This window comes from Mycetomoellerius zeteki, unplaced genomic scaffold (genome assembly GCF_001594055.1).
Source record: "Mycetomoellerius zeteki isolate Tzet28-1 unplaced genomic scaffold, Tzet1.0 scaffold198, whole genome shotgun sequence".
NCBI lineage: Eukaryota > Metazoa > Arthropoda > Insecta > Hymenoptera > Formicidae > Mycetomoellerius > Mycetomoellerius zeteki.
Window position 1 is genome coordinate 561415 of NW_017256936.1, and position 23276 is coordinate 584690.

Here is a 23276-nt window from a genome sequence, read left to right on the forward strand (position 1 = left end):
GCTGTATATACGAGCCGTCATCTCGCAACGTCGTCGAGTCCCTTGAGAAATGATTTGCCAGATTAAAGCAACGCTATCTTGAAATTATCGCTATCTCGAGGCTGGCTGCGACTCGAGATATCCTGTTTGGTGTGTAAACGATCGTCCGCACGATCGTGCTTTAAGAGTCGAAGAAGCTTAATCCGCGTCTCGCGCGGCGCGCATCATCATTTCGATAGTCGTCGCTAACGCGAAATTCGCCCCGATATTTGCCGAACCTCCTTGATAGCAGAAACAGATAGATAGAAGAGCGAGTATCACGCTTTGCCGTTATCACGTTCGTATATGTGAGAAACGACACGATATCGTGATGCCTTATGTACAAATTCGCGTAGTCTTGAAGAGATAAGATGTCTTATAGCGGTCGATGTGCGCGTGCACGTGTATGTATGTGTGGGCGAATGTTGCGTCCGTGTGTTATATGCGAGTATGTATTTATATGCGTATTCTACACGCGCGGTAGTCTATGTATGCGCTTGTGTATACGTGTAAAAAAAAAACAAGAAAAAGCAGAAGATACGCATCTGATAGCCATGTAGCTAGTGTAATATTATCTGTATATTACGCGAAGCGATGGGCCGGGAATAATTCGTTCTCACGCGTGCTCCGATCGATTCGATCCGATCCATTGCTCGTTGATTCACCGTGCTTCGCACAAAAGGCGTGTGTATACCTTTCGCGTCTAAAACCATGCGTTCTGCGGCAAAAATGCAACAGACGAAATTTGTAGCGATAGTCAGGGACGGATTCACGTGGGAGACAATGAATTCTTTTAAGCTTTGGATCTTTTAAATTGCTGCCCGGGAAAAAATGTTATATATATATGGACATATTTTATATATAATTATATATAATTGTATATAAAATATGTCAATTTTTTATATAATTATATATGAAACATTTTTTCCCTCGATCGTGAGGTTTCTTAAAAATAATATTTACCATCTCTCAATTATCTTATCCCTTTAATAGATCCTTGCTTGGTAATGCTTTTATCAAGAGTCCAAAGATTTGTCCTTCTTTTTCCTTTTTTTATAGCGCTTTTTATGGCCCTAGGACTGTTTCGATCAGGACAACTAATAGTCGAATTAAATGAAATACAAAAAGCGATTGCAATGTTGGATAGTTTAGTCAGAAACTTTCAAAGATTTTTATATCCATTCTCGGAGATTCTTTTGATGCAACTTAACACTAGAAGTAGCGAGCAGCCATAATTAACCATGTTTATTTTTTAGATAATATTATATTTCCCGTGTAAAAGATAGGATCCTGAAATTCTTTGACCTTTCAATAATTGTGTTCTTTATACTAATGAAATATTTGATTTCTCATCGCTTTCTTTATTTTCATATAGTAATTTATTCACACTTGGTCCTTTCAGTCAGTAAGAAACATTGGTATTTTCAGTGTTTAAAGACTTGGCCCGATATCTAAACACTCCAGTCAAAGATATAACTTTGTTCCAAAATATTAACCAATATTTTAAATTATAGAGAAGATGTATCTTTTTTCTTTTTAACACGTTATCGCTAGGAAACCGGACTATCCAGCTTCAGGTCTCGAAAAGTTCACGTCCGTCCCTGGCGCGCGGAGAAAGAGAGGCGTCGGCGAAAAGCGATTTCGCGTATCTGGACGTTCCGTTACGTTCCGATACAAGCACAACAAGCATGTCCCACCTCGGGAGCGCGCGCAGGAGGCCAAAAATTCTGTCCGTAGTCGCCGCTTTGTATACAACGCGCGATCATTATAATAATCAAATGATCGAATCGTTATGTAGTTACGTAGTTACGAACGTTAGCCGGAAAACGAAGTAATGTGTCTATTTATATCTGTCTATCCGCCTGCCTATGTCGTCACCGCATTCTTCCAAATTGATTTCCTCGAATCGTTATCGTCATCGTCGTTTACTATCCTTTCTTTCATTGCCTATACCGTGGACCTTCCCATGCAGTACAAACTTCCAAGGGAAGTCCTAGGGTGCGTTTCTTTTCACGCATGATGCGTAATTTTGTTCTTCTTTAATATTCGATAAACAACTATAGGGATAAAATCTAGAAGGGCGTTCCGTTTTACGCATGATGTATTATTTTATCCTTGTTGTTTACCGAATATATATTAAAGAAGGATAAAATGATACATCTTGCATAAAACGAGATGCACTCCTAAAAACGTCCAGAAGATATTCTACGGATATTCTAAGAACATTCCCAGGACGTCTCTCGAATAAAGTGTACTGTGTGGGCTCTTTCATCTCGCCATCCTCATATCTTGTCTTTTCTCCTTTTCTTCGTCCTTCTTTTCGTTTCGATCTCGTTCTCCTTCACTTCTCCTTGCTGATAGCGATTGTCCCGCTTGTCTGCGTGTTGGATCGACTTTACGATTACTATATATAAATGTGAAATATACCTCATTTGCAGATACGCAGCAATAGAGTCGACGAGCCCGCTCCGAAGCGCGCTAATCAAATTTGTACGCACCTCCTATTCTCGACTTCTTACGGTCTGTCTATAATGTTTACGCTGTAATTTGTGTGTTGTGTAATTTAAATATATGCGAAATAGTATATCTCTCTGTAAGTAGCAGCAATTTTGATACACCAGTGCCCTCTTGTGATCATCTTTACCACTCCCCCCCCACTTCCATGTTTTTATTGCCACACAGAGGGCAGCATCATCTGTTCTGCACTTTGGCGACATCTAGCGTCGAGAATTGGAACTCTGTGCTCAAACACGTTATCGACAGATGTCTGTCGATTTCAGTCGATTTTACCGTGCCTGAACATGTGGTTTTGTCAGATTTCATAAATTTATAAATCATTCAATTATAAATGATATAATTTTTTAAATATAAATTTTCTTTTCTCAGAAATCAACAGGATTCGAAAAAAAATATACATGAGAATGATTCCCAAGATACAAACGGAAAATGAAATTTGGTAAGGTTATTATGTGTGGGGTTAGATTCGATTAAATTTACAAAATTGACAATATTCATCAAATTTCGATCGAAATTCTTATTTTTTTTTTACACAATATAAATAAAGGTGGAGACTGACAAGTTTTTTAAGACGTTAAAGACAGTGTCTACAAAATCATGTTTTAGAAAAATGGGGCAGTCGAATTAAGATTCCAGCGGAATCTCTTTCTCCATGTGTGTCAATACGATATTACGGTCCGTCTCATTAGGTAAACGCGCTCTGTCTCCTGTTTTCAACGGTGCTCTCATATCCAAGCACATAACGTCGGTATTCAGAGAATGCTGTTTGTCTTCCAAATTGTTGTCGATCCGTATAAGCAAAGATTCCAGACTATTGTAGCTTGTTCTAGAAAATTAAATTTAAAGCTTGCACTTAAGAAAAAGAAATGACAAATAATTTTAATGACTGTGCATTTAGTAAAAAAAAGAACAGCTTTGCAATTGGTGTGCGCATTGTAAGATTTTTTAATATAATTCTCCCAGTCTATACCAACTAAAGGTGTGTTCCGTATCTTGCATGATGCGCATGATGCATCCATTGTCCTTGTTTAACATTTGGTGAGCAACAAGGATAAACGATGCATTATGCACATCATGCGAGAAACGGAACGCACTCTAAAAGTAACATTAATGTTATATTTTCACAGCAATATAACTATCTGTAATACAATTGATCTGTTTTCTGTTCCTGCACTAGACTGCTCTAGAACTCCCTTTCTCGCTTTTGACAAATATCAAATGTATATCTATCTCACTTTAGGTTTCAAAAGTGTACACTAGTTCAGCCACAGAAAACAGACCTAATGTATTATATTGAATGTAAAATTAATGTACTTTTAGTTGGTCGACTGGTTCTTGCCCTTAATTCTGGATCTAAATAGATGCAAATATGTAATCAATCGTATTAAAGAATCTTGCAATAGTTGCAAAACTTCTTCTTCTGAATGCAGTTGAGTCTAATAATTAGCAATATAAGACCCATACTTTGCATGTTCGATCATTTTAATTAGATCTTCTTCAGTCTGTTTTAATTGCAAGGCTTCCTTCTTCAAGCCTAATTCCACTTCGTCCTTACAAAGCTCCGAGCCAGGCCGATAAATTCGGTTCTCCAATCGCGTTTCGACGCATTTCACCACACCTGTTTTACTCATCAGTGTTGTTTCTAACTGGGTTATTTCATTTCCTAACATTTCCATTTCCTTCTGCACCTATTTATATTTACAAAACGCAGATGGAAACAAATTCTTACTATATATTCGATATTTGTCAAATTCATTATTTGATTTATTTTTATCCGTATTCATGAAAATTGATTAAAATTGAAAAAATATAATCGATCATGTATACCTTAAGTTTCTGCCACTCCATTTCATTTCTGCCTTTTTGCGTTTGATAAATTCTCTTCCTCAAAGTGTAATCTGTTGCGTCTTGTTGAGCTTTAATATCGTTCAGTGCATGTTCCCTCATTACACGTGTTGCCTCACGAAAATTGTAAGATTCACTCAATTCTTTTTCGGCAGACAACTTGGAACAACGACATCGATCCAGCCAAACCTCATACGTGATTGAACTGTCGAAATGGAAAAAGACGAGTTACGAATTTTGGTGATATAAATATTGCGGTATAGAAACAGCAAATAGAAAAGGAAATTTTGTACCTTGTTTTATCGATTGATGTTCTCGGTTTGTAACTTATATTTGCAGAAGTATGATCCAATTCGAGATTGTCCTTGTCTATTCTAATGGTTTCATTTTTATCCTCTATGTCCAAGCTCAGTCTAAATTTAAGGGCTTCCAAGCGATTTAACTTTTCCCACGCAGCCTGAGCTCTATCAGGTGAAAAAAATGGAATAGAGGAAAAGGAAATTTATTATCCTTCTATTACATATATCAGCTTGATCACCTCTTGGTAAATTCTTCATGAATATTTGCGATCGAGCGGAGCTCCTTCTTCAACTCTATATCTGCCTCATCGTACGTGAGTTCGGTTTCTCTACGGCAGTCCCTCATCGAGATGCATTCGCTGGCGATACGCAAGGGATGAGTTATGTTTTCGAGTTCCTTCTGTGTGTTGGCTTTCTCATCATTTAATAAGTCTATCTCGGTTAATAATTTTTGCAGCAAGTCGTCGATGATATCCTTCCATCTCGATAGTTCCAACACTCTGGCGAGACAAAGTATTATGTTGGAGATGTACCTATATTTTTCAAAAAGTTGCAACTGAATGAAATCAATTGCAACTTTATCATTCCCAAGTAGAGGAAGTTATTACAACATCAAAATAGCTCCAAAATGATTGTCAAAAATAACTTTTTAATTAATATCGATTTTATCATCACCATGGCTTGGACTGCTTGAATTTTTACTATAGATTAATTGTAATATTTGTCAAGGATACTCATAGTCACCTATCCGTTATTCGAGCATCGTTTATGTAGGTGTCCCATTTCGTTGTCACGTTCCCTTCGGAACGAGTGGTTTTGCTCGAATTGCGTAGTCGACAAGCCTCGGATCTTCTGACGTCCGCGTTTTGTCGAAGCTCCCATTGTTTGGTGTACCAGTCCGACAGACCGATATGAGGCAGAGGCTTTTCATAAGTACTCACGAATTTGGCCATGATGAGAATTCATTTGACGAACGACAAAAGAAAACGAAATCGAGAAAACGGATTAGGCAAGAGAAAGCGAAAGATATATTGTACAAGTCGCGAATTTATTCTACAAATCGCGAATTGGATAAACGATTTGATCGCAACGTTGTCAGGACAACGAAGGAAGGCAAGAGTGTGTGACGAGGCAATCGAAATTATTGGTGTGTAATTGCGAGGTTTTATCGACAAAGTTTTGAACAAACAACGAATGCGAATCTTTAGTTTAATAAATTATTAATGATATTTCTTTAACACTAGAAATACCAAGCGATCATAATTGACTATTCCTATTTTTTAGATAATGTTAATATTATGTTTCTAATGTAAAAAATATCATTTTGGAATATTTTGACTTTTCAATAATTATGTTCTTCATATTGAAATATTTTTCATCATTTGCTTTATTTTCATAACGATCTATGATCCTTGATCTTTTTTTAGTCAGTAAAAAATGTTGGTATTTCTAATCTATTTATGTTGTCAGTAATAATTTTGCCAATAAGTCAACGTCAATTGAATACGATCGATCGAAAGTATGCCTTGGAAAAATTAACAGAATCGAAATCGAATTTTTTAAACGTTAATATTTTTTCAGACTTTTTCTTAGGATCAGAGGATCGATTGTATATCTTGAAACAAGGTGAAAAATACAAATGTGAGCGAATTTACTGGAATATTTATAATTTTCTTGGTCAACACACACACACATACATCTAGTGAATTTGCTCAATTTTGTAATTTTCATGGTTCAAAATACACGATCGACCTCCACAGACGACTCGATCTTTGAAGTAACGTATTTACGCGAAAGAGGGTGCCTCGAATGTTTTTGAATAAATCGCTTTTTGTTTTTTTATTTTCAAATTTCTTATATCGAATCGGGATACCGCGATTAATTATGAAAGCAATATGGATTCAAAGGGGGGAGGGAGGGGCGGTAGTGAATCTCCTCGCGTTCTGGTGACTCGGCTAAAATTCATGAACCGCCATTTAATATATATCGATTCGATGACGAATTCAAACTGCACTGTTGTCTTCCGGTAATATCCGTGATCAACATGGCCGTCTAACGTAAAGGCCGGCAGCGGTAGAAGACGTCGTTCTTAAAGGTACAGTAGAAATATAGCCTAGAATCGATTGCCCCCTGAGTGAATTCTTATTTCGCGTTGACGACGATCGACAGCGATTCGTTATTCATTCAGTTTCACCAATTCACTAAAAAGGTCATACGGTCATGTCGACGAGCTTTATTGCGACGCACTTAAGCCGTAAAATGGGCATCGTTTTAACTGCACTCTCCTGCACTTTTTGAGTCGGCAACGAAGAAAGCGTGCATACATTGAGCCTCAAATTGAGAGAGAAGGAGAAGAAACGAAGTGCAGAGAGTGTAATTGAAACGAACGGTAAATACAGGGCCTACTCATCACGGGGGTGAGGGGAAATGAACTGGAAGTCAATCCAGTAGGCGATATATAGCTTCTGACAGTTTCGGCAACATAAAGGAAAATGTAGTAGTATTTATTGGCATAAAGCGAATAAATATTATGAGTGATTACATGTTGCTGATGTTAAAAAATCGGACGAAGGATAATCGGCTCGTTCAAATCATACGTCGGTTAATCGTTTTAGCTGAATGTTTTTGTATACATTTTCTCCTTTTTTTTCTCTCCAACGTGGAAAAAAAGAGAAATGCTTTAAGTCGCGTCCGAGAGAAGAAAAAAAGTAGGTCAATTTAGAAATCAATTAATATTATCCTTCTGAACTTGCATTTATACGTGCGAGGCATTAAAAAATAAGCAAATCTAATTTGTAATACATCAGCTTTATTAAAATTGAATACAGGGATTGATAATTAAAATCGATTTTCCGAAAATCGACCCTGCTGCTACTTGCAGTTCACTAATCCAACCTAAAGAACAAAAATCAATAAAAAAATCAAAATTACTATTTTAATTTTTAATCTCAATAAAGTCAAATTTTGTAACAAAATATTTTGACTTTCTCTTAATTTGGTATGTTCCTTAATTGGGAAGCATAAATCATAACGTCAATATGATTTCAAAATGCTCGCTAAGTCACTTTTCAGTCATTTACTGTTCATTTTAACGTCATTTCGACGTTATCGTGACATATGTTTTTTTACTTTAGACGGCTAATTAGCAGTAATCGATTTTTTTGTGTAAATTACCGATTTCAGCTAATCTTACACGGAGAGCCAAAGTAACGGTACTTCACAGACATAGGTCGCGTTCAGCAGACTCAACTGTTGCGGAGCGGATCAAAAACAGTAAAATTACGAAAGTCAAAAATGATAATAAAATTTGTGAAGTACACGACATCGATCTCTCAGGACCGTGAAGATTGATCGGTTCGTCCAAGCTACACTCGATCGGCAGCTCAAAGATCGCCATCGGGTCTATTCCTTTTAGCTGAGTTTGCATGGTTTATCTTTTCTTTTTTTTTTCTCCAACTGGAGAGAAAGGGAGAAGAATGCACCATGCGAGTAATTTCAGATAAAAATAGAACGGGCTGTTATCGGAGCTTATCTCGTGCGGGACGCGCATATATTGTCGTTTCAACCACACGTATAATAGCTGCAATAAAAAATGAGTCATAGGCGCCGTGATGAAAAAGAATAAGTAACGTTATATGACGTATTATTAACGTAAATGTAACAAAATGTTAAAACGGATCCCAAAATGGACGCCTCTGCGTGGCGTCTTGATACGGGTCTGTCGATCACGTGATCGATGACGCATCTGACGCATGTGCACGAAAGTCCCGCCCGAAGAGCGTTCGTTCCGATTCGTCAATTCTGTAGATTCTGTACTGTGCCGGTACTCTCCATGATAATATACACGGACGTGCGTATGCCGTGTGGGTGTGCGTGTACTCGCGTGAGGCGTGGGTATTGTGGGTAAAAAGCTAAAATGCGCGCGCACTGTTGCCGAGTACGAGGGTAAAATTTCTTGCAGTAGTTCAGAACGCGGCGGGAAGCGATTCGTCAGCCCGTTACCTTTTCACTGGTGTTCGCGAGCGAGGGGAAGGCCATCGGAACGCGAGAGAAACAGAGAAAACGCCAAGGGGCTGAAGAGGGGGCGGCGAAGAAGGTGGAGGAGGAGGAGAAGGAGGAGAAGAAGAAGAAGCAAGAGGCCCGAGTGGTACTGTTGACGGTTGTGAAAAGAGATAGTTGTCAAGAGAATTGTAGGACCGGTTAAGATTCGAAGGCGGCTCGCACGCAAACGGTACCCGTAAGTTGTATTATGCGACGGCTCGGTATGAAGAACAAGCATAGAAAGTCCGAAGCGGTGAGCGATAGCGAGCCGGAAGAAAATGTCGACGCACGCGCGGGCAACGACGACGACGAGACGCAGGCCGGCAAGAACAACAGCTCGCAAAAGTCCGCCACGAAGAGACGCTCGGCGCGCGGTGCATCGGTGCCGAAGCCGGCAGTGAACACGAACGACGACGCCGACTCGGATAACGACGACTCTACGGCGATAGAACCGAAAGAGCGGGAAAACGGCGAGAAGAAACCCTTACCGAACAAGCGTAGAAAGAAGGAAAATCAGCGAGCGTCCACCTCGGCCCGCGACTTGAAGCCCGAGGACGTTGGGAGCGAATACGAGGTATGGTGGGTGTTGCTACATTTTACTACCTTCGCCTCGTGGAACGCCAGTTACGTTTTAATTAACGATAAATGACTTGATTGAAAATTTTCTCACAAAATAATTAAATTTCCTCTATTACGTCTAAATATATTTCGATTTTCTTGCGTAACTGATTTTCGGGTAGGTTTATCATTGTTTGCGACGAATATCATTGGCCAATCGCGTATCCTCTTTTTTTTTTTCCGTCCAATAAATTTACCGCGCGGAAAGAAGTGCGCGCCATATACATGAAGTTAACAACAAGAATGAATAACAAACATTTTACGAATTATATTGAATATTCAAAAATTCTATTGCACTTGAAAAAAATATCGCTAGAAATAAAGATTTACAAAATTAATTAAGGTTTTGACAATTTTTTTATTATTGTACTTAGATTGTCCGTAAATTTTAGATATTTCTACATAATATAAGATAGATGATTAATAATTAATGGTAATAATTCGACACAACAACCGTTCATTAAGATCGTCCTAAGTCTGTTTTTTATGAAGTATTTTTCTAACTGCCTTTAGAGATTTAAAAATCTTTTTCCACAATTAAAATACAAGTAATAACTATAATGTAGTCCAAACCAATCGATTTTATGTCACAAGCGAAAGAAAGTTGGAAAATTACAGTTTTGTTACCAGCTTCTGTCGTTGACCCGCAACAATATTTGTTTTATACAAGTTTTATGCTGTGTATGTATAAAACAATCTTGGTTTGGGGTTACATAAACTAGGGATTATATAAACAAACAATATTGTGGTCTTAAAATTAGGCTTAGACGCCTAATGTAAAAAATTAGGTAGAAATTTGTATGTATGTGTGCGGTATTGATATAGTAGTGTGCAGTGATATGTCAATGACGTATAAATCATATGTGCAGTGTAAAAGCCATGGCACAAAAAAACTTAAGCGGTAAAACGTAAGCAGTAAGCGAATTGACCAATCACAGTAGAGTCTGTAAGGCTATAACACTAGCAGTAGCGAATCCAACATGTTGATTTCCTTACTGCTTACGTCTTACTCCTTAAGTTTTTTGTGTGCCAGGGCCCTAAGCCTACTGAGGTTTTTCCAAAATTTACTGCTAGTACTGAAAATCTATAGTTTATATCACGTGCACTACAGACTCTCAGTACCGGCAATAAATTTTGGAACACAGCCTGAATCGATAATACAAACAGCTTTAGGGCCTCCTTAAGCAGCTAAGTGGCAGTCGAGTGTGATTGGTCCTTACCTTTAGATCCAACTAATCACATTAAATTGTTCCTTAGCCGCTTCGAGTGGTTTCAGTACTGAATGCACCCATTTTTATGAAAATCTAATGCGTTGTCTATAGTATGCGGAGTAAGCTTGGTGTAAGATGTAAGAGTAAGAAGTTGACCAATCACGAATCGCATGTGAAAAGAATAATCGGCTGTGATTGTTCAATTTTTTTACTTTTACTTATACTAAGTTTATTCTGCATTATGTAAACGGCGCATCAAACATTTATTTTCTTATTTGTTAAAAATATTAAAAAAAAATTTTTAGGTGGAAAGGCTCATCAATATTCGTACCATTAAAGGCCGTCGACAGTTCTTAGTGAGATGGGTAGGTTACGGAGAAAATGACGACACTTGGGAAAATGAAAAGGATTTGAATTGTCCTCAGCTGATAGAAGATTTTTTAATCGAGGAAAAAGAGAAAGAAAGAGAAATTAAACCATCAAAACCGGCCAAAACAGATAAATCTAAAAAATCTTCCAGAAGTTCTGCCAAGAAACAAACCCAAGAAACGAAAGAAACTGGTACGTTGTATCATTATTTGTGATCTGTCTTGAAATATTATTTATTATGAAAATAAATCCTATGCATTTATATCTTTCTTCCAGACGATGAAGATAGTGAACAGGAAAAAGGAGGGATCTCAAAAGAATTTGAAGTCGAAAGAGTAATTGAGGTACGTTTTAAGAAAAATGGCACAAAAGAATTTTTAATCAGATGGAAAGGATTCAGCGCGACTGACGACACGTGGGAACCGGAGAGAAATCTGAATTGTCCGGAACTCATTGCAAAGTTTATGGGAAAGTTAGAAAAAGCAAAAACCTCCGAAATGCGGGAACTCAGAACGAATCGAGTACATACTAAACGATACACGTTATCAACACACGACCGTGGAAGAAGATTATCGAAACGCAATAGAGACAAGCAAAGGTACTTAATTATTTCTGATTGATTATTATATCCGTCATTCATTTTAATTATATTTTATTAAAAATAAAAATTTTTGTAGGACAACTTACCATGAATGTGATGAATGAAGAATATCGAAACCCCAATCTTTATTTTATTCAAAAAAAATTTATATACATATATATATACATATACATACATATATATATATATATATAGCTCGTAGTTCTACGATAAAAAATAGAAATTAAATGAAAAAGAGATAAATAAAAAAATGGAAGGCGGTTCAAGAAAAAAAGAAAGGGAAATAAAAAGAAATATATCAAAATATGAATAATTTGCTATTACAACATTAGAAGTATGTAATGTATGCACGTCCTTTCTTAAAAGAAGTGAAGAGTCCGTATAAATAAGACAAAAGTAATCAGCATATACACGTACATGTATATTTATTAATATAGAAAGACTAAAAAGTTTCCAAGATATTTATATTAATAAACGTGTGTGTGCGCAAATTTTAACGTAGTAAAAGAATAGGTTTATTTGAATGTATGATATGAGGAAAAAATTATTTAAATGTATAACATGAGGGAGAAAAATTGCACAATTTCTGATTTCTGAACTTGTAATTTGCAATGAAGAGAAGCTTAAGAATAGAAAAAACAAGAATAATTAATTTTTCCCGCTTAACGTATACGTTTAAATACAAGAGAAGCTTAAGATATATCAAGGCTTCTCTCCTCTTAAGCGACGCAGTCGACACAAGTTGTACCTTGATTCATTAAATGCCAAGAAAGGGGACATTTGTGTCAAGTGTGTTCTTTAAAAAGGAAATTACGTTGTCACGTTCGACTAATGTCGCATTTATTCTATATTACAATTAAGATGTATATTGCAAATTTGCAATCAGGAAAAATTGTTACATTTAAAATCGCTTTTTTACCCATTTAAGCTGTTCTATCGCTACACAATATTATTTTAAGATAAGCGATATGAAATGCACCTGTGTATCTTTTCCCCGAGGAATATTTTTAAAAGAAAGAGATACAAACTGTCAGGACATGCATGTTTCAACAAAAGGACAAATAGTAAATTGCTATTTTGTCAAAATGTAATATGAAATTATTATAACTTTAGCATAAGGAAATTAAAAGAAAGACTCATGTTTAAAAGATAGTTTATTTAGTCATTTTACACACGTTCACTCCTCTTTACTTCCTTTACTTGTAAACCTAAAAAAATTCATATTTCATTGGAACTTGTAGGTACTCTTAAAATTTGTTATTTGAAAAGTACAACATCTAGTACAATTAATCTTCAAATCGTACACCTCTCTTGAGCACCTACTATTGGTATACGGATGCAAATTGGGATTTGACGTTTTTAATTGCAAGTCTCTTGAGCATTGAAACAGATATTTCTTTAAAATCATTCTTTTCCGAGGTATAATTTTCTTACAAATCCAATGGTATCACTCAAATTTAATGAAAAAGCATATTTAACGTAGTAGGGATAAGCCATGGCAACTGTTTATGTGCAACTGTCAGCAAATTGAAAATTTTCATGGTGCGAATTCACACTAGTGTATAGTTTGAAGGTTAAGAACATTACAAATGATAAAAAAAATTATCAATATTAAACATGAAAAATGGTGTCGTACCTGGTGGTAAGGACTGCTTGAGTTTCTCAGCCTTCTCCTTGTCCGTGATTACAAGAGTATACAAGAATCGAGAACAGCGGACCTTAAACTTGACATTGTCTGCATTCTTCTTGATTTTTACAGCTGAAAAAAAAAAGTAGGAGACTTAATTACGTTCATATAAAATAAGACTCGCAAGGAAGAAATTCTTGAATTAATAAAAATATTTTACACTTGGCATCTTTCCTCCTGGCTTTCAGCAGAAAGTCCTTGATCTCTTTGATTTCTCGTGGCTAAAAACAAAACAATATTGTTCACATGGTATAAATACATTTATATCATAATTGTTCATGCACTTATAGACTTGAAACTTTTGAAAGAGAGAGGTTATGATGCACATCTAGCTTGTCAACACACACATAATAAAATAAAACGGTGAAATTTTTATGCGTATCCAAAAACGTGCAAAATACGTCGAGTTTAAACGGCAAATATTGCTTTACTCACCATATTTGTTTGCGATTAGTGTCAATTGGATGGGCCTGAAATGGAATAAAAATTCAATGAGAAACACTTAACAGAACGCAAAACGATTCTGGATACATGAAACAACGTGCTTTTTCGAACGAACGCAAAACGACGTTTTTGCCAAACGATAGACGATGACATGCAAACGATATGGATACAAAATACGTCTTACTTGTAGATAGGAATACAGATACGTTTTACTTCGAACGCACGTTGATCTCGCACGCTCGTTCGGGAAATAGAAAAGGAACGATACGTCATACGACGCGATCAGTCAGTTTAGGTTGGTTTGGAAGCCAAAGTCAAATCAACAATTAAATTCGAAATGGGAAATTGACAAACTCTACGTAAATAATAATTTCTCAAAAAAAGATATGGATAATAATATATATACAGATGTGGACGGAAATTATATACAGATACGAACAAAAATTATCAAAACACATTTGCATTCAAAATTTTAAATTCTTATCGGCTGTTTCATCGGTAAAGTAGGATACATGTTGTTCACGATTTGAAAGGTTGAGACTGGTTGAAACATTTCAACAAAAGAGGTTAATATAGACGAATACAGCTATTTTAAGGTACAAGTAGAAATCTAATAACATATAGATATTCATATAAAAATAATATAGATTTATATATTATTTCTATATGAATATCTATAAAATATAAAATTTGATTCATGAATTCTTTCAGTTATCTTATTCATATCGACTTGTATCACAGAGGAAGTAATTAACGGACCGCAGACGAATCCGCGCGTTTGTAATCGCTAGATTTCTCTCTCACTTCCGGTTTTCGTCGTACTTATTTATATGACTTCGCATCGAGTCGTTAGAGTCGAGCCAGGCTGATTAGAACGTAAGACACGCGACGTTCAGCGTTAAACACAATCGAACGGTAAAGGATTACATGTTTTAACTCTCTCGACCAATCTTGACGCAGTCGCGTGAGTTAACAGGATCAGTCGGACAGGTGCGCACGCGATCTTGCTTGCATCGACGTCGTCTAGGATCCAATTAGGCCGTCTCATCTCGCCGGGGAGTCGATGCTAGACGAGGAAACGCAGCATGGAAAGCGCGGAACAACCGAGTAACGAGCAGAAACCGAAGGACAGGTTAGTCGGTCTGCTGGATCACATCGAGGCCCACGTAGAGCAACTGCGGAAGGATGCTGCCAGGCTCATGGAAGAGAAGGATAGTCTGCTGACGACCTTGGACACCCTCAGGAATAACGATTTGCTGTTCACCCTCGAGGAGCGTGAGTGGACGACTTAATTTATTATATTTAATGGGATGCCCCACAATATTTTGGCTTAATTTAAATCAGAATGATGGAGAGAGAAGGACAAAGAAAAAAGGGGAGAGACATCCTACTGGATAACAGAATAGTTTTTTGTGATTAATATCATTTTCATGTATCGCATGTATGTTTTAACTAATTATTTTTAAGATTATCACCTTTAATTGTGGAAAAAAATATGAAGAAATATTTAAGTAACAGGTTAAATCATTAATAATAATGAAAAAAAAGGGCTTCGAGCCAAACAATAACCTTTTAATGTTTGAAGAACAGTACAAACATATGTTTCGACGCCAATCGGGTCATTATCAATGTACTTAATAAAAATAAATATAAAATTTTCACAAGTGACATTCTTATATAAATCATTATATAGGTTACTTGGTGAACAGAGTTATTTTTTTTAGAAGACAACAAGTGAGGGAAACAAATATAGGTTGCTTTCCAGCAAGAGACACAGATGACAGTATAATAACACACAGTGAATCATATTCTTGTTTACCAATGATAAACAAAGCTGAAATGATTACTGCGTTAAACTGTGTCTCTTGTTGGAAAGTTCAATAGTCTGTTTCATTCCAATTTATTGCACCAGTGTATATCAGTTCAAAACAATTTTCGAAAAAGAAGAGACCTAGAATTATTTTATTTCAACATCTATGTCCTCCAACTTAAACATTAACAATTTTCTTTGAAGTGATATTAAAAAAATTTATTATCTGTTTTATCCAGCTGATAGAGATGATATCTTGAGGTATGCAGATAGATTGTCCATGCGCTGTTCCACTGTAGATGTATTAGTCACAGTCCAACGAGATCATGTTCAACAGGAAGCATTACATCAGGTTTGAGATTCACTTACAATATCTTACAAAGGTATAATTTTAGAATTCAATAACTAATTAAATGTTATTTTAATCTAGGTTAATGGTCTGATTGACAGCTTGGTCGTAGGCTTGCGACAAGACCCAAATGGCACTCGACAGCGATGTGCAGAATTTATGAACGCATGTTCTTCCCATAGTATAGGACATTCCGATAAGATCTTCGAGACCGCTATTCTTGGATGCACATTAGACGATCAAAAGCGAGTCAAAAAAAGATTGCAAGGATTGCTCGATTATATCGATAAGATGCACATCTTAGAGATGACACAGTAAATAACACCAAGAGAGATTGTTCGGCAAATTAAATTTGCTTAAATTTCCATACAAGTTTCGAATGGCAAATCTTTTCGACGGTCTAGCGCTGTTGTAGCGAATTAAGAGACAATTGGGAAAGATATATTCTTTACATCTTTTCTGCGCGGCTGAGTTTCCATTTTCCTTCCACGTTGCAAATAGCTACTTCAAATGGAACGTTTGGCTGTGTATAGAATGCAACAACATGTGATTGATTGGATTTAATCTTATAGTGATGCGATATCGATTCTCGGCGTTTATACAATTCCTAAGCATATTTTAAGACACTTGGCATTTCGGTAACTTAAAAAAATAAAAAAAGGGTTGAAAAAGCATTCAGTAACATTTTTCAAATCTGTACGTTTAAAATAAAGAGGAATTTCTAGAGGATACAACTGCACTTGTAAAATTTAAAATATTATTTAAATGTTATATTGTAAATTATAAAGTAAATAGGCCTCTTTTTACATTCATTCTAACATGATGTATTTACTTTGCGAGACATTCAGCTACTGATTAATTTCGAATGTAACAAGAATAGTTAAATTATTTTATTTTATTGTCAAAAGAGTAATTTGATTTTTTGATGATTTGAGAAATTTTTTGTTCCTCGTTTATAGCGCCTCTTAAGATTTCGCTTATCAAAGATAATTTTACTTTTAGCAAAATGTACAGAGATTTATTGTGTTCTGTAATATTACAAATAAGTAAAAATATAACATTAGTTATTAAGTAACTTATTGTAACATACTATTGCTTTAGGAAACTGTAGTTCGCACCAACTTGTTTATTCTTAAGGCTCTCATATTTTCGCTACAGTCAAATTGAATTGTAACGTCAGAAGTGAAATATGTGAAAAAAAGAAGTTCATATACTTTTTCACTTTTGACGTCGTAATTCAATAGCTACATTAAAGAAACAAAAGCCTTAAATCACAATACATGTTGAAATGCATTTTCACCTAATTTCAAAATTTAATTCAAAATGAATTTCAATATTTCATAAAGTTGAGATGGTCTTGAATTATTATATTTTGAAATAATATCGACGCGCTAATCTGTAAATAATAATTATTATTGTCGTTTTTATTTAACGCTACATTCAGTATTAAAATCTTAATTTCATAATTTGGTCCTTGAATACAATGCAATTTAAAGATTAATAATTCATTAAACATACATACGATAATATGGCGAGATATTTACAAATTACGCGTCATATTCGTATCACTATTCCCATCTGCATTTTGCGAGTACGCATAGTTTTATATTTTACGATTAATCTTCCATACCTTATAATCTACAACCATTTGGTTAACATTATGAGCATAATTATGGTGATTATTTCTATTGCATTTAAATTAATTTCCCAAATGTTATGCGTACTGTGTTCTTATGCACGAAACCATCGCAGGCCGTTAATTAGAATACAATAAATTTGCACTAACGGACACTGTAAATCACCGTCCGTTTACGCCTTCAGAGAATAAACTATATATATTTACAAGACACCACCCGTACCTTTGACATTTTCGTGTAATACTCGGAACGCAATATAATGCTATCTCACGTACACTATTGCTACAACAGTCTACAAGCGTTCTTTACGAAATTTCGTTTCTTATGACTCTTCGTTTTGCCACCGGGTCGAAGAATTATCGTTCCATTACTGGCGTTACGATCACACATTGACCCGTCCGGACTAAACGCACCTGTAAAACAAGGAGAGATGTAACTTCACTCATACTGCAGACAAATTATAGATTTTTGCAATATCATTGAGTCTACATACTAATGACAGAAGGAGATCTAGGTTCCGCAGAATATAATCTCAAATCATCCTGATAGTCATCGTCGGAGCGACGCATCTCGTGCAAACATCGGGATGCCAAATGTCGGAAGACGCTCATCACGCCGATATCCTCCTTCACAGACGTCCGCAGGAGTTTGCAACCTAAGGTACGACCGAGTCTCTCGGCTTCGTCCCTGTAATATCAAATACTTCAGACCTGCAAGTTTCATTTTAAGGAAACTCAATAGAAATGGTTTAACGCATACTCACGCATCAATCACGCTTTGGTCGACAAGATCGATTTTATTTTGCACTAGGACTGTGGGTATTTCTCCACACTCATTCTCGACCTATAAGAGAATGTTTTAAGAAAATTATACAGAATGTCTAAGAGAAGAAAAAATTGAATTTTTTAATAATAGAGCTTTTCCACTACTTTAGAGATTTTTCCTAATCGAAGCTGGCAAACAATTTTTATTTATTTTAATAAGCAATAAAAAGTTTTAAGCGAATTAAATTATCATTCTTCTACTAATTTTAAATAAAATTTACAGATTTGTACCTTAAGTTTCCACGAAGGAATAGCATCGAAAGAATCTCTATCAGTCGCTGAATAAGCGAGGACACAGGCATGTGCACCACGATAATAAGCCGCGGTTATCGCATCGAATTCTTCCTGTCCTGCAGTATCCCATAGCATCAATCTTACATCCTCACCATCGACTCTGTCAGCACAACATACATGTATTTATTTACACATTACTTATTACATTTGTCATAATACTATTTAATCAAACACAATCTTCGAAAAAAATTTATCTTTGAATTTTCTCGAATATTTTACTGTTATCACAAAATTCATAATCTTAATTTTAATGCTAATTAATTCTAATTATATATTATATTTCTAATTTTATTTGTGCGACTGCATATGTTCCTTAAATTAAAAGTTAAGAGTCAAATTGTTGCAACTGCTATGCAAAGAAACGACTAATCGCAAGATAGATATTATAAAGAATGAATAGTATACAAGAGATAAAATTCCTTCCAATATATTGACCGACATTACATCGGTAGGTTGGCATCAAGAGGGGATACAAGAAGTATCCCACGGTAGCTCACGCTGGCACGATTAAAATCAAGTTTTTCTCAGGCACGTCGCTCTCGAACTTGTGTTATACCCGTATGTAGCGGTATATAATGATCAGCATCAAATAATCCGATCAGTAAACAATATCTGAATTTAATTTGTACTAACATTCGTCATATGATTTATACATTGACAAAATATGTGAAATATTCACAAATCCCTTTCTGCTCTAAATATCTCATTATTATATCTATATAGTATATCTGATTATTTTTTAATGTCCACCATATTCCTGAACAAACAATTCCCCTGAATTAACAAAATTTTAAATTAATAAATTAATTGCACAGGGTGTTTGAAAAGTAATAAAAAATTTTTCGCATAGGGGCATAATGGACTAAACTGAGAAAAAAAGTCCTCTACCATTTTACAATTTTCGCAATAGTTAACAAGATAATTACTAAAAATTGCCGAAAATTGGTCTTCAATAATTTTTTACTCAAATACTATTAACTTTACAGAAAAACTGTAAGAGACAAAAATTGTTTATTTTCTTCTTATAAGGTCTGAGAATTTTTTCAGAATTTTTTGATACCGTATTTTTTCATGTTGGTAAAAATAAGAAAATGCAGTACTAAAAGTTGATAAAAAATTCTGAAAAAATTCTTAGAGCTTTATGAGAAGAAAATAAATAATTTTTTATTCTTTCAGTTTTTCTGTAAAGTTGATAGTATTTGAGTAAAAAATTATTGAAGACCAATTTTCGACAATTTTTAGTAATTAATATTTTGTTAACTATTGCGAAAATTGTAAAATGGTAGAGGACTTTTCTTCTCAATTTAGTCCATTCTGTCTCTATGCGAAAGATTGTTCATTACTTTCCAAACACCCTGTATAATTATATAATTGGATCAAGAGCCTCTTCCATCACCTCTGGTTAAATTAATTAACTCGCAAAAGTGCCAACAGCAATTTAATGTATGCACGTATCTTTTAGTCTAGAATCTCTGTTTTTTTTTTAGATAAACTATGTTTAGTTCTCACATGATTACAGCGTGATCGTGATGTCTAATCTAATAATCGATTAATTTAACTGAAAATTGAAAGAGGCTTTCCCTCTTCCTCTGAATGCCGCGTTTGCGTTGAATCAACTTAATTTTGAATTGAAACGATTCGACACGTTCGAGCGATTACTTACTCGATCTCACGCTCTAGGAAGTCGACGCCGATCGTCTTCTTGTAGTCCCTCGTATATGTACCTTTGCAAAACCTTTGAATCATCGACGACTTCCCCACGGCGCCGTTGCCCACTATCACCACCTAAGTGAGAGATATTAATATTACTACACTGAAAAAAAAAGATTGACTGCTGCAGCAAATTAGATGGTAAAATATGGCATAGCATATTTGCTGCAACAGCCAATCTTTTTTTTCCAGTGTATTTGGAAGATAAAGAATCACATGTAGAATATTTAATGAGTATAATTCTTATTCTATATAAATTAATAACTTATATCGATCGACGATCATGGCTCAAATAATTTTACCAAATATGATCGATAGAACGTTAAATGAGGAAGTGGGTTTATTCAATAGAATATTATCAATCGAACTATCGAGGGTCATAATCCAAATAATTTCTGTGAAGAAGTTACAACCAAAGGAGCGTTGCGTGAGGAAGTGGGTTATATCGATAAAAACATTAGTCCACAAAAAAACCGGTTGCCGATGGTAATTTCCATCGACATGGTTTAGGTCGGGCTTTATAATTTAAAATGACACGGACAGCGATGGAAAGAATCTCAGGAATACTCGCATATGAAAATATCAAAGTATTTACAGGTATTCGAACAACGATACAATAAAATTGATATCTAATCAGTGCCGGAAATTTTCCTGAATTCCATACGTGCATCCTTATCTCAACTTATTCATTCTGATAGCTGTAAATCACGCTAAATCGTGTTCTCCACGTTCGACTGGTTTCCAATGTACGGGAGAGCGAAAGGACTGCAGGATGTCTTGTCCCGGAAGTTATTAAATATATTTTTCATCCTGCATTTTTCAGCCTCAAGATCGATGGAAACAATGATAACTTTGTTGATATAATTAGCGAATAAACATGTACCACGGTCCGTAAATTGCATAAATTAATAGCGTAACGTTTGTCATTCATTTCAAGTTGGCTTTAGCGGAATTTGTAATTCGTAAAGATATTTGCGATGTAGAGATAGTTGCCCATCCATGGTATCTCTGCCAAGGAAACTCTATCCGAACTAGATGTGATTAAAAGAACATCCAGTAATTCGGGGATATGTTGTATAAATATAACGATAAGAAAAGCGCAAATGCGTAGTCTTCGACAACAGGCGCGATGAAAACGCAAGTAAGTACCGTTACCGGCAATCGGGAGATAAGCAGAGATCACTGGAGCAGCACCGAACTCGCATACGCTTGCCTTCTTTTTGTAGTTACCGCTTTTAGTGCGGCTGCAATTTAAAACGAAACTTTATTTTCAACATTCTTCCTCTATGAATATTAAGATATTGATTGGAAACAGAATTCGTTTTCTCCTATTTTCCAAGTTGATCGGATTTTAAGCTTCAAGCTCCCTCATTTAGAGTGTTTCCCTTTTAAAAGACATAGTCGACACAAATGTCGTTTTAGCCTTCTTAATTGGTATTTAATGAATAACAAAGATAGAACAATATTGTGTTTCCTAAATGGAAAGCAGTTTAAATGATGGAACTTGAAGCTTAAAATTTAATCAACTTCAGAAAGTAAGGAATAAAGTCTGAATTTTATTTCTAACTCTCCACAATGTTAGATTTTAAAACACATCAGTTAATTGTGAATTCTGGTAGATAAATTTAAATTTGTCAAAAATAAGTAAAATGCGATCCTCAACTTTTAAAATAAGTAAAAATTTGTGGTTAAAATTATTATAAGTACGTTTCAGATTCTCTTGTACACTGAAAAAAAAAGATTGGCTGCTGCAGCACATTAGATAGGCAAAATATGGCATAGCATTTTTAATTGGCTGCAACAGCCAATTTTTGGTTGCTGCAGCCAATTAAAAATGCTATGCCCTATTTTATTTGCTGCAGCAGCCAATCTTTTTTTTTCAGTGTATAGCTCGGAACAATATAATAAAAATCTACACTGAAATTCGAAAACTTGCTGGTCGCGGACGAAGGGTGAAAAAACTAATGGAGATTTAATTGCCTCTCAAATTGCGTAAAACTATATTATTTAATTCTTTAATTATGTATTTGATGTATGCGATTTTCCGCTCAGCTCTCCATGACCGGTTAACTATACGTCGGATTCTACTTCGCGTGTTAATCGCGTGCGAAATTTATCGAGTCGATTCTCGGCAAGCGTCGCGAATTCTCGGATGTGCTTCTCGAGAACTTGGATAACCTAAGTATCTTAAGCATTGATGAATCTCGAATTAGCAAAAAACATACGATCAGATAATAAAGTTAACGGCGCGTAAATATCATAACCATCAGATGAGCAAACTGATACATACGTTGCGAGAGTGAATTAATTTACAACATAAATATGACTGGCAGATAATTATTGCGAATAAATATCGATAACGTGTAATTCAATTATATGTAAATATCACGAAGAAAGCGAGCGGTAATTCCAACTTGTTTTTGAAAGATAATTATTTTTAATCAAATTCTAACTTATTTTTTTTAGCTAAAAACGAAAAATAATTATACAATAAATGAGGAGCAGACTTTCAAAGTGTGTTTTGTCCAAAATTTGTAATTTTCAAACAAGAGAAAGAAAGAAACTCCGCACACAAGAAAATTACGCACTTTACAGAAAATAACAATACGCCAATCAGTAGGATGTGAAATATTAAACAAAATTGCTAAGAATATTAAACAAATATATTTTGTTTGTTTCTAGTTAAAAAACATAATCCACTTCGAAATGTATATTTTTTCAGCATGTAAATTAACGATGAAAAAAATGCTTTTTGAACATCTCAAAGTAGCTTATAACATGAGTCAATTTTAACATTGAACACTACGTCATCTTAACTAAAAAAAAAAAATGAAATTTTGGACAAAATGCATTTTGGAATTCTGCTCGTCAAATGTATTTCTTGTGATCGAGACCTCTATTTATTTGAAAAAATTACTACTAATTGAAAAAGTCCGTGCACACTGAAAAAAAAGATTGGCTGCTGCAGCAAATTAGATGGTAAAATATGGCATAGCATTTTT

General features: G+C 35.2%; 5 protein-coding genes across 10 annotated transcripts in view; 2 read left to right on the forward strand and 3 right to left on the reverse strand.

The window, feature by feature from the left end:
- Positions 1-2888: 2888 nt before the first annotated feature.
- On the forward strand, positions 2889-11695 carry LOC108722156 (chromobox protein homolog 5). Of its 4 annotated transcripts, none has more exons than XM_018447116.1 (5): positions 2889-2974; positions 8641-9294; positions 10855-11110; positions 11195-11516; positions 11596-11695. In XM_018447116.1, exons 2-5 carry the CDS (start codon positions 8929-8931, stop codon positions 11621-11623), a joined length of 972 nt encoding a protein of 323 aa, XP_018302618.1. In that variant the 5' UTR covers positions 2889-2974; positions 8641-8928; the 3' UTR covers positions 11624-11695. The 4 variants fall into 4 exon arrangements, with proteins under 4 accessions (XP_018302618.1, XP_018302619.1, XP_018302615.1 ...); XM_018447117.1 differs by having other exon boundaries at positions 8644-9294; XM_018447113.1 differs by lacking the exon at positions 2889-2974 and adding an exon at positions 6597-6774.
- LOC108722155 (tektin-2) lies at positions 3078-6366 on the reverse strand. Of its 2 annotated transcripts, XM_018447112.1 has the most exons (7): positions 6334-6366; positions 5424-5652; positions 4919-5179; positions 4674-4844; positions 4363-4585; positions 4000-4223; positions 3078-3361 (listed from the first exon to the last, which is right to left on the reverse strand). In XM_018447112.1, the coding sequence occupies exons 2-7, from the start codon at positions 5630-5632 to the stop codon at positions 3160-3162; spliced, it is 1290 nt and encodes a 429-aa protein (XP_018302614.1). In that variant the 5' UTR covers positions 5633-5652; positions 6334-6366; the 3' UTR covers positions 3078-3159. The 2 variants fall into 2 exon arrangements, with proteins under 2 accessions (XP_018302614.1, XP_018302613.1); XM_018447111.1 differs by lacking the exon at positions 6334-6366 and having other exon boundaries at positions 5424-5929.
- A 960-nt stretch (positions 11696-12655) lies between the features above and the next one.
- On the reverse strand, positions 12656-13930 carry RpL38 (ribosomal protein L38). 2 transcript variants are annotated; one of them, XM_018447118.1, is made up of 5 exons: positions 13835-13930; positions 13642-13676; positions 13367-13427; positions 13156-13278; positions 12656-12727 (listed from the first exon to the last, which is right to left on the reverse strand). In XM_018447118.1, the coding sequence occupies exons 2-5, from the start codon at positions 13642-13644 to the stop codon at positions 12687-12689; spliced, it is 228 nt and encodes a 75-aa protein (XP_018302620.1). In that variant the 5' UTR covers positions 13645-13676; positions 13835-13930; the 3' UTR covers positions 12656-12686. The 2 variants fall into 2 exon arrangements, with proteins under 2 accessions (XP_018302620.1, XP_018302621.1); XM_018447119.1 differs by having other exon boundaries at positions 13864-13887.
- Positions 13931-14725: 795 nt separating this feature from the next.
- LOC108722146 (BAG family molecular chaperone regulator 2) lies at positions 14726-16551 on the forward strand. Its single transcript, XM_018447101.1, has 3 exons — positions 14726-14925; positions 15700-15812; positions 15891-16551. Exons 1-3 carry the CDS (start codon positions 14736-14738, stop codon positions 16125-16127), a joined length of 540 nt encoding a protein of 179 aa, XP_018302603.1. The 5' UTR covers positions 14726-14735; the 3' UTR covers positions 16128-16551.
- A 650-nt stretch (positions 16552-17201) lies between these two features.
- The window catches only part of Rab23 (RAS oncogene family member Rab23), a 7236-nt gene continuing 1161 nt past the window's right edge, over positions 17202-23276 (reverse strand). Inside the window, exons 3-7 of the mRNA XM_018447093.1 lie at positions 20228-20349; positions 18502-18664; positions 18210-18289; positions 17940-18133; positions 17202-17859 (exon numbers count right to left, since the gene is read on the reverse strand). Coding sequence (XP_018302595.1) covers positions 17729-17859; positions 17940-18133; positions 18210-18289; positions 18502-18664; positions 20228-20349 — 690 coding nt within the window. The 3' untranslated portion in view covers positions 17202-17728. The remainder of the gene's footprint in view (positions 17860-17939; positions 18134-18209; positions 18290-18501; positions 18665-20227; positions 20350-23276) is intronic.